Source organism: Melozone crissalis, unplaced genomic scaffold (genome assembly GCF_028551555.1).
Source record: "Melozone crissalis strain CALT ecotype California unplaced genomic scaffold, PUWL_Pcris_2 ptg000006l_1, whole genome shotgun sequence".
NCBI lineage: Eukaryota > Metazoa > Chordata > Aves > Passeriformes > Passerellidae > Melozone > Melozone crissalis.
Window position 1 is genome coordinate 27,121,994 of NW_026535784.1, and position 11,541 is coordinate 27,133,534.

General features: G+C 40.9%; 1 protein-coding gene and 1 pseudogene across 1 annotated transcript; both read left to right on the forward strand.

Moving 5' to 3' along the window:
• Positions 1-8,826: 8,826 nt before the first annotated feature.
• LOC128950051 (claudin-22-like) lies at positions 8,827-9,480 on the forward strand. Its single transcript, XM_054294926.1, has one exon. The coding sequence runs from the start codon at positions 8,827-8,829 to the stop codon at positions 9,478-9,480; it is 654 nt and encodes a 217-aa protein (XP_054150901.1).
• A 1,211-nt stretch (positions 9,481-10,691) lies between these two features.
• Positions 10,692-11,340, forward strand: LOC128950454 (claudin-22-like; annotated as a pseudogene).
• Positions 11,341-11,541: the final 201 nt, after the last annotated feature.

Genomic DNA, 11,541 nt, shown 5'->3' on the forward strand with positions numbered 1-11,541 from the left:
GCTTGCAGAGGTGAGAGACAAAGGCTTTTCTGTCATGGTGCATGGAGGGATACTAGCAGGGAGTAGAGGAAGGGTAATGATTGTCAGTCCCCATCTTCCATGCATCTGCTAGGAGCTGGGGAAGGGCTTTATCTTATCAACATCATCAGAGGATGTATGTGTGCTGCAAGAAATGTGGATATTAGACCAGAATTTAAAATAACAGCAAATCAAAAACTGAATATGATTCAATGATGACAACAACCAAAAAATGCTACTTCCTTTAAGGTTTTGCAACAAGAGGAAAGTTTGTAAGAGTGCAGACAGTGCCCATCCTTCTGACAGTGTACATCCTCTGATTCTCAGTGTTGCTTATAAAGGGAGGACCAAATGTGAGAACATGAACATGGCCTTAGGAAATACAATCCATAATCCAGTGCTTCATTAGAACAGGTTTATTAGGAATGCTGTGTTTATTCTGTCAGCTGAGATTTTTTTAAAAGGAAAGCTAAGTAACTGTCTATTAGTTGTTGTTTGATTCATTTTGTCTTGTAAGACAGAGATGGACAAAAGTGACTTTTACTGATTGTTTGAATTTGTATGGAAGCTAGATGTGATTTAATTTACCTTTTTGGGGAAACTCCCCTGGTTAAAAGCATTTCAGCAACCTGCTGCCAGTGGTGTTCCTGTGGGTTACAGTCTATACAGCTGGACATATAGGTCAGATAGTGAAATTCACTTGCACTCTTGGAGGGCTATAATGCACCATTTTTCCATTTACCACAATAGCAGAAAATTCTGTGATCATTGTCCTGTGGAGAAGTGATAATTAGATAAAGAGAAGCATGATAATATACTGTAGTATAAAGGGGTTTTAAATGAGTACAGATGTATTGCTCCTAACCACTGAACCTGTACTTTATGAAAATCATCACACACTTGATACAAGGAGCACTTTTCTCATCTCATGCCATCTGTGCATCTGGCAGAATATTACTGGAAACTCATTTGTACATTCACTGGAGAGTGTATCCTTCCCATTAAGAAAAAAAAAAACGAAATGATTTTTAGATCAGATCTTACAGTGAAAGATACTGGATTTCAAGCAGACCACTGTTGAGATGATTCACTTTTTTCCATTTTATTTCTAGGGCTAGAGTCTTGTTGCCAAAATGTAGATGCCAAAATGCAGATGCCAATATACCAACAAGATGGTGTTGTTCACAATATTTTCAACTTCAGGGAAGATTTAAACAAAACTTCTGTCCTAAAGTTAGGTTTAAATTCCAGACTCAGAGATTTTTACACTGGAGCATGGAGACAACAGCAATCTATCCTCACTATGTTTTTATATTCTTTTCCTGCTGGGCTGGAAAAAGTTTTGGCTTGTCCTTGCATACTACTGCTGTTCCTGTATGAGTGAATGTAGCTTTGCAGGTGTATGCCAAGCTCAGTAACATGTCTTTGTACAGTCCTTTAACTCATGCAGCTACTTCCTTTTTGTGCATGGAATTTTGTACAAATAATACAAAAACTTGAGTATATTTCAAAATAGTCACTTTCTCAGTATCTCTTCCAGGGTACCATATAAGTTAAAAGCAGACTCTTGCAATAGGCCAAAGAATAAAAAGCAATGCCTGCTCAAGTGAAGGCAGGTTATCTTCATATTGGGGAATACCAATTTCAATCATCTTCATAATTGTAGTCCTGCAGTTGGAACCTGAGCTCCTTCACTGACTTTCATTTAGGATGGAGCATTCTCTGTTTAAATGTTTGAGTTGCTGGATGGAAGGGACCGTCACCTCTATGCAAACATGTTTGAAAGGGTCTGATACTTTGCAGCAGATGCTTAGTACCTTTCCAAGATAAAGTCATCATCAATTAGTAAAAGTAGAAATAACTATCCCGTAACCATTGCAGAGGTGTGATATTAGAAGTCTCCAGGATTTCTCTCTCTCTGGGCTGACATGAAACGTGGGCAGACATTGTCTCAGTCTCCCCAGCAGCATTCATTGGAGCTCCTGCACTCTTGCTTGTCTCAGCTATATCAAGTTTTGCAGCACATGGGGCATTACATGGGCTGGTGGATTCTGTGCATCACCCCTTTCACCTCTGTGGGCAGTGTTTGACTGAGGCTGCTGCTGGGTGGCTGCAGTTGGTGAAGGGAGGAAAATGCTGTCCTGCCTTCCCTCCTTCCATGTGTCCATTCTTTCCACCAGAGCAGCCATGGGCACCTTGCTTTGACTCCCTCCTCTCTGCCCTGCTGAAGGAACCTGAAGAGATGGTGACCTTTCAACTTTTCTTGATGAAAAGTAGGGAAGGTGGGAGGGAGTAGAAAGAAGGGGGTGAGGATGAATGTGGCAGAGGACAACAGTAAAGTGTATATTTCAGCTTTAACTAATACTGAAAATGTTAATGCTTTAATTTGTTAATGACACGATGTCGTGAACTCTTTGAACAATAGGTTTGCTTAGATAGATTTCATTACTGAGGGGATACTTAAATTCTAATGAAATCCTGTGAGGGAAGAAAGGGAAGAAAAGCTGGTTTGGGGTTTTGTGTGTGTAGGGGTTTTTTTGTTTGGTTACATTTTTTGGTGTTACTTGTTTTTTGGTGTTCTTTTTAATTGAAAAGATATTGTAGTGTCAGAGAGAACAATTGCTTCTGAGGAAAGATCTTCCCTTTTTGCATTTCCTAGCTCTCTGAACCTTAAAAGGTAAAGGGAAAAACCTATTTAATCCACTAGAATCTAAGGAACAATCATATTTCAAACAACCATAAATTTGTTCAGGTTTTTTTCCTCCCTTTCCCTCAAATCTCAATATGGCAAATGAGCAAAATGCCCTAGGTGCCCCACACTTCCTTGACTTACAGTTTGTGTTACATTCTGGCTAGATTGCTGTTACAAGGTGTGTGCAGTCTTCTAATTTATGGTTAGCAAGTCTCTATCACCTTTGCAATCCCAACTTGTGCAGTAACAATTCCTATGTAGGTTCAGCTGGCAACTATAAGTAATTTCTCATAAGTTTACTGATAATAAGAAACATATCTTAAAGAATGAGAGAGAGCTTATTATAATAATTGTCTGCAGATGTGAAATGAAAAGCATTATATAAATATATATCTGTAACACTCTATTAAACCAGAATCTCCCAACGAGGGATCCATGGTGATAAATAAGCCCATACATTTCACAGCTCAGAAATTAGTTTCTTAGACTTCCATCATTCAAGGAAATCACATTCCAATCACTGCTCAACTGACATGAGTTTTCATACTTACAGTAATCTCCTGTATTGACATTATATCAAAAATAATTCCCTGAAGAAAAAGGCTAATTTTCTAACCCAGTCAATCCTCACTTTGAAGTCTGCATTGGGATGGTGATGGAAAAGTTTTGCAAAGGTTGAAGTACTGAGCCTTAAAGCATCCTTTATTCTTCCAGTGAACTGATGGCAAATCTACCCTCTCTCATTTCAATGCTTTGAATAAGTCCCTAAAGCAGAAATTGGCAGTTTCATGTTGCTGTGCTTGACTCTTTCAGTGCCTTTCCCTTCTAGATTTTGTGCAACTACCATTAGTTCTACATGACATCCTATTTCAAGCTTTTGATTGATCTTACGGAAGTGAAACTGTTAGCAAGGTCTTTCAATCACAGAAGTACATTTTTTTTGCATGCCTAACAGGCTCTTGCTAAAGTTGCTTAATGAATTACAACCAATGTTTGAAGAGGGAAGGTATGCGGGCTTGGGAAGTCCCTGCAATACTGAAAAGCAGGGAATATGCCCTTTTGAGATCAGGACAGTGATGGCTGTACCCTTTTCCCACTTGAGAGGGTTCTGCAGCCCCTTCGGGGCTCTCCTGAAGGTGCTAAATCCTCACCTTCTCCTGCTGTGCCCAGCCCTGCCTGGCTGTGTCTGTGCTGGCCCCGGCAGTGTGGAACCATCTGCAGGGGCTGCGCTGCTGGGGTGTCCTCACTGCCTACACTGGGGGGGTGGATCAGAAGAGGTGTTGTGGCCTTTGTGATGATTTTCTTTGTCTCTGCTGGACTGTTCCATTCTGCTCCAAATTCTCCACAAAATATTCAGTTGTTTGGGTTTGTGACTTTGCTCTAGCAGCATCCCGCCATTCACTGAGTGGCAGTGTCTTCAGATGTAATGCAGAAACAAATAATGTGGTCTTACAAATCATCGCCTCTAAATATTGAGTTCAGTTTTTAGTGAAAGTGTAATGACACCGTGAGCTCACTCTGTGTGTTTAAAGTTACTCTTTTTCCTTTTCAAGATGGAAATTGTCATTATCTTCATAACTGGCATACCCCTCTCCGTATTGCCCCTTACCTGCTTTCACAATGGTTTCCAAGTGCCCATAATTAAAGGCTGCTGTTGTGGATTGCACTAGGGTTCAAGAAGAAGTATAACAAGTGCCACTCATACATTGGAGTGGGCAATACTAGTGGACATTGTGTTGCTTTCACTGAACTTCTCACATTATGACATTTACCCTTCCAGCTCTGTGTGAGGCTATGTCTAACCTGGTACTGTAATTCCAATGAGGGACACAGAGGAACTCAAGCAGAAGAACCACCATACTAACTTTAGGAATAAATAAATAAAATTTAGATTGCTCCATATCATTGGGAGGTCAAAAGGTACCTGCTGTCACTCTCTTGGGAAGTTTATGACTCTCAAGATTTGGAGATATGCAGATAGATACTCGGGGAGAAGTTGACTTCTGTACTGTGATGCTCTCTGAAGCACCCTGAAACCTTAAGCTCTACCAATACAAACAATAATTTTTGTCATATCTCACTTAACTGCAGACTAGAGGAAGTCAGTATGGATAGCAGTAAGGGTTGTGTTTCTATGGTTTCACTGAAGAGCACATTGGCTGTGCAAACCCAAAAGATGCTCCAGCTTCACTGAGAAATGGATTCCTAGTTGGGTAGGGAAATGTTAACTCTCATGACTTCCAGCTCAAGCAATAAGTTGAAAAGCAAAAGACTGCCAAGCTGAATGAATTAAGTCACTCATAGTAAGATGCTGAAGACACTTCCTTGCCAGCTTCTGACAGCAGCTGTTTTACTGACTGTAACTGAGATTTTGCCATAGAGAATCTATCCACTAGCTCTTATTTGCACATTTTGTACATATGTCTGTAAGAGGGGAATCTAAAATTGAACGATCTGGGAATGATTCATGAAAATACCCAATATTTAAATGAGCAACAACAGCAAATTAGGGAACTCCAGGACTATCTTCAAATACACAAAACAAGAGCAGTGTCTGGGCAATGGTACTGGGGACAATCGTACTTCAGATGAACACACTTTTTGGACCACTAGAGCAGAATAAACAAGCCCACAACATGAACATCCTTTACAAAGGAACTGAAAGTGTAGGAAAGAGCCAGTCTCATAATTCTGCTTTTGGGGGCTTAAATTGCCTAATCAGATTACAAAGTGGTAAACTTAGTATTTCTTTTCACTTACACTGACCATTAAACATTGAGATAATTGTGTGGGCTCCAGAGCTGTGTAAAGACAACAATTCTCTAGCTTCCTTTGCAGGGAATAAAGTATTAGTGTATCTATCCCTGGCTGTGGAGGTTTCCAGAAGGATTAGTGTAGCTTTTAAAGAGAATATGTATCACTTGCAGTGAGATTCAGAATCCTTGTGTTCAGCCTGAAATCATTTTATGGGGAGTAAAAATTTAATGCACTTAACTACATAAGATGATATGCAAACTGACCACTCTGATTCTGCTTTAGTCTAGTCAAAATCAATTTGCAAAAGGATGCTTGAAGCTAGTTTGAATGAATGATGTGATCTCCAGTACTTGAAAAGTATTACTGAACCTGTATGAACCTGATCATGACCTGTGCTGCATTCTTCAAAGGCATTATTTTACCTGCGTAGGCCTCTGTAGGCTGGTATCCCTGTACGTTACATACCTCAGACTTAAAAGTCTATGCAGAAAAAGGAATGGGGAATAAATGCTCTAAACACAGTCAAAACTCCCTCTAAATCCATCCTCACCTTCCTTACCTGAAAGCACACTGGTCAGTGACAGCTGTACCTGCTCTTCCTTTTCTTGACAAGCCTGTGTTGCCCCTGCCCAGTGCTTGCTGCAGAGGCAAGGGGAGCAGGGGCAGAGTTGTCCTGGAGCAACTCTCTTGTGCATGGGCCCCCTGCCACGGGCTGCAGAGGTTCCTGGCAGGCACCTTCCCTGCCTGCTGGCCTGGGAGCCATCTTTCAGTGGCCATCTCCACTGAAACCCCCCGAGATGATCTGTTGTTTCGGGTTGTGCAGATGCTGGCAGATGTTTGTTGTCACAGCAGTGTAACAGTAAATCCTGCACTTATGTTTCCAATTGCTCTGAGCCATGGGACAGAAACTGATGGGGGCCCAGTTCTAGCCCTTTAGGCTTTGTAGTAACTCTGACATGTGTAGGAGCAAGTCCACCAAAGACAAGTATTCTGAGAATGACATATTTTTAGATGTAGAAAAAGAAGTAACAGTGGGGAGGAAAAGTGTGAAAGAAGTACAAGGGAGATAAGACTAAGGCAGTGACTGACCTAAGAATGTACATAGTCCAGCTGTGGTTTTTTGTAAGATCAGTAAATTCCAAGTAAAGGCATTTCAGACCTTGTTACAATCCTAGTCCCAAGTCACGTGTTACCTTCTCCTTCCCTCCAAAAGAACAAGAATTGCATATAATCCAGGATAGTGTAAGGAAGCTTTTCTTTCTCAAAGTTAGTACATTGTTAATAGTAAGTTGCAAAACTTAATTGGCAGATCCTACTAATGCAGCAGTTCCAGTGCTTCTGATGGCTATAATTTAAAGGCTGGTATACTGTGCCTGTTGTAGTCAACATTTGCAAAATGGATGGACTTCACAGACTGGATGCTGTTCTCAGACTATATTGATTATTGGAATTAAGAGCAGAGAAGAAAATATTAAATGTTCACAGTCAAGAGAAGCACAGCAGGCTTCCATAACAGTTTTTCAGTAACTGTGATTTTAAAGTCAGATAAACATGTAGCCCCTGAAGGAGCAGAATCACTCCTAAATCATGGTTATCTTAAAAATTATTTAAATGGTATTATGGGAGTTCTCATTGAAAGTCACAAGGATTTCCAGAACTAGCATTCCTCCTCTGAACAGAGAAAGGGCACAGAAACAACACTGCCAAATATGAAAATATTCAATCTGCAGAATGAATGAATGAATGCAGGATTGATCTGTCTGATTTTTCTTTTGCCCTGTGGATGGCCAAAGTTACAGGCTAGCTTGCAACACTTTGTTCCCGGTGTTGTCAGTTATATCATTGGTGATTTCTGGTCTTGTGCATAGTAATTTTTTTGATCAAATATAAGCTGTCAAACTAATGGGTTGGTACAAAAGAAAGGGAGATAGCTCATCTTTCTGGAGGCTTTTTGTTGGTTCTTCACAGCTTGTGAAAGGAAATAAACAAGGGTTTGAATTTAAAACTCCCTATAAAAATGAGGAAGAAGAGATCATCTCACAGTGGCAGTTCTTAATGATACCCTTAACGATACCCATGATAATGATTCAGGATTTTGGAAAACTTCAAAATCAGTGTTATGTTTTCCCATCACATAACCCATTTTGAGCAACTGAGAATTAAAATATACAGATAAATAAATTATCACATCTAGGAAATGAAATAAAGAAAGACTGGAAAACGTCTCTGGGTCATACTCTTGTAGATGTGTTCATGCTGCTCAGCTCCTTCCCAGACAGGCTGTGCTGTTACATGTGGGAAGGGACACAGCAAACAGATGTTCTCCTTCTGACCCTGTAGACAAGCACAAGGTTAGCTGATATGAGAGCAGGAAAAAGCAGGGTTTCCTAATGGGGTAATGGCATAATGGTATCTTGCTTTGATCAGGAAGGTGTGCTAGGCATTCCTGGCCCTGGGAGCATTGAGTGCCAAGTGTTGTTAGATGCTAAGTGAATACTCTGTGTGCCATGTGGGACAGGTTCTTTAGGAAAGGGGACACTGAGCTGGTGTAAGCTGCTACCGTGGTGTCGCTGAAGTCCTGGGGCAGGTAAAGTTTACGCTGGCTGATGATCTGCCCGGGTTCATTATGGTGGAGGGCATGTCTAGGATTTCATTTTCTATGGTACTTTCACCATACCCGTCTCCTTTTCCCCTTAAGAGTCCGTCAAAACAAAGCCCATTTTAAAAGAAATGAATGTAGAAAATGTGAAACATAAGGATCTTTTACAAAGTGTCTTTTACAGTGCTGGGTACATAAAACAGGGCAGTGGAAGATAAGCCATTATGTATGTTGAGGAAGCCTAAGAATAAAGATTATAGGCAAACAGTCTACCTTTCTTTACAAGGCCTTGATTTACATCCCTGAAATCTCAAATTTAGCTATTACAATGAAGTCCTGTTGCACACAGAGCTGCCTTTTTATCACCACTTAAAATCTAATTAATCCGTATTGAAGCACAAAGATTTCTGTTGTGTTTTAGGGTGAGGGGTCATAGAGCCCTCTTTGTTCATCCTCAGGCTTGTAATCATCAGGCATTGGGATATAATTTTACCAAGCAAATTGGAAGGTAACAGATCAAATCCTTATCGGAAAGCCTAACTCATGGTTTAGTGAAGTCCTTCGTCCTTTATGTGAAACTTTATATTCATGAAGAACAAAAACGTGTTTCAGAGCTTGCAAAGGGTTAATAGCAAGGGCTTATATTTGGGGCAGCAGAGACCTAAAATCATCACAGCTTCCACCATCACTCAAGGTAGCAGTTGGTACAGAACTGCTGGGGAGACCTTTCTCCTCAAGCTTTCAGGACTCTGCTCTTACAATGGCCTTAGTCTATCAACCAGTGATGCAGTTAAGTGGCATATTGGTCTCTCTCTTGGGATGGGTCCTGTCCTGTCTCACCACCTATCTACCCCAGTGGAAAAACCTTAACTTGGAACTAAATGAACTGGAGATCTGGACCATGGGACTCTGGCAAGCTTGTGTTGTCCAGGAAGAAGGTGGAATGCAATGCAAGGACTTCGATTCTTTCCTAGCTTTGCCTCCAGAGCTCAGGATTTCTAGGATTTTGATGTTTTTTTCCAATGGATCAGGGCTTTTAGGCCTTCTGCTCTCAGGATTTGGGTTGGACTGTTTGAAAATTGGTGAAAGACAACAGGAACAAAAGAAACGGTTGTTGCTGTTTGGAGGAATGCTCTTCTGGATATCGGGGATTACAGCTATTGTCCCAGTTTCCTGGGTTGCCCATGCCACAGTCCAGGAATTTTGGGATGAGAATATACCAGATATTGTTCCCAGGTGGGATTTCGGGGAAGCACTGTTTGTTGGCTGGCTTGCTGGATTTTGTCTTATATTAGGAGGATCTCTACTTAATTGCACAATCTGTTCTGCTGAAGTCCATCCATCTTCAGTCCATTATGCAGCTGCAGAACAGCAGGATCAGTGTCAATGCTTGGAAACTGAAACAAGGCCTTAAAATGGGAAGTTTTAAGCAGTACAGCAATACTGCCCTATCTTTTTCCAAACCCTTGTGCAAGCCAGAATCTTGTTCCGGTAGTAATTCAAAGGACTCTTTGTTATGCAGCTGATTTCCTAAATTTCTATCTGTTTTCTCCATAAACTGGTATTGGAAGGTGGTGTGTTTTCTCACCTGTGGAACTGCTTAAAACTGTTTCGCAGCAAAATGCTGAGGTGTTCACAGACTGCATGGAAAAGGTGCTTTTGCTTTCTTAACTGCAGTGTAAAACCATGAAAATGAATATGCATGTTCTCTTACGGCTTGGATTTTAACCAAAATGTGCTTCCTTTTTTATGTAACCAGTGAAATAAGCCACAAAGTTTGACTCCCTGTTGCAATTTTCCACTTGACTGATGCAGTGACATATGAACTTAGAGGAGATGTCTGATCCTAAACAATTTGAATACCTGCATTGCATCAAATGGTTTTTCTGTGTATTTGGAAATAGTAGGTTTCTGAAATTGTAGCAAGCTTTGCAACTGTCTTTTTGTGCATGGGGTGTGATGGTGTGGGTGCTTAGACCCAGCAAGCTGTGTTCTTCCAGTCTGCCACATTAAACTGCCCATACAAGTTATTCTAAGTGTTTCTGGCACCTGCATACTTTATGCACCAAAAATAGGCTGAGAAATGCTGCTTTAAAAACCAGTGTAGCTATCTTCCTCTGACACAGGTCTTGAGTCATTATGCATCCTATCTGAGGTCCCTTAAGTTCCATTCCCTCATGTTTGGAACATGTTGCTGTATATTTGACATTAAACATGTGACATTTAACTGGCCACAAAGCAGACAGTATCATTTGCTCTAAGTGGAAGTGCACCAATGTGATGATAGAACTTTAAAACAAACTGCCAAAATGAGCAAAATTGCTGTAATGCTGTGGCTGATTGATGGAAAACCAAGTATATGCTTTTCTTAAAAAAATCCAACAAAAAACTAATGAAAAGTGAGCCCAACTGTGGCCACACCATTCTGCTACTGCTTTACCACACCACGTCCCAGTCCCCCAAACACTGCATGTGGAACCAGGCAAAGCAAAGCAGGAGGGAGGGGAGAAGTACTTCATAGAGCATTGTTTTAACTTGTGCTTATTTATGACAGAGTATGACAAAGAACTGAGCTGAACAGTGCCTGTAAAAGCCAATGGTTTTGGGCTTCTGTGATTGCAAAAAATGAACTTGGCAAGCAGGCACAGACTACTGTTAGCTCGATTTCTGTTATCTGTGCTAGGAAGGATTTTAACTGATACCTGTAACTACTTACAAGGCTGGAAAAATCTCAACTTAGACATAAATGCACCAGAGCTTTGGAGCATGGGACTCTGGGAAATGATGTAGGAACACAGTGTAAAGATTTTGATTCTTTCCTGGAATTCAAGATTTCCATTATTTTAGTAGCTACATAAAATGGACTAGGACTTTCTGAACCTTGTGATCTCCAGTCCTGGTTTGGACTGTCTAAAGATGGAGGATACAGTGCTGAAGATAAAAAAGCTGTTACTACTTGGAAGAATACTCCAGGTGAAGTCTGGAGACCCTGTCCCTTGCTTACACTGTAATCCAGGGGATTTGGAATAGTGGCATCCCAGAGGTTCTGCCCAGATAAGAATTAGGGGATGCCCAGATAGGAATTTGTGGATTTATTCTAATTCTAGGGGGATCTCTACTCCTCTTCACAATCTGTTTGTCACCTGACCGTCACTTACGAGAGCAGTATCCAATGGCAGATGTACAAGATGCCCATCAGCATCTGGAAACTGGAAATGGAAGACTTAAAAAAGGGCTGGGTAGGTTTTCCAGCATCTTGCTTGCAGTACAGTAAGAGACAACAACTTGCTGAACAGACAGGTTACTGTTCACAGGAGCCGGGCTGGGATTCTTTCTTACCGAGTAGTTCCTTTAATCACTACTTACTTCCACTTTTAATGACATGAATTGATGAGCTATGGCAATTTAAGCCACCACTGTATTTCTCCCAAGTCTGATAAATGGCAGATTTTGTTTCTGTCGTATGACTTGGAGG

What these genes read in the sequence shown, in the direction of transcription:
- LOC128950051 (XM_054294926.1), top strand. Translation starts at nt 8,827, where the DNA reads ATGGCCTTAGTCTATCAACCAGTGATGCAGTTAAGTGGCATATTGGTC.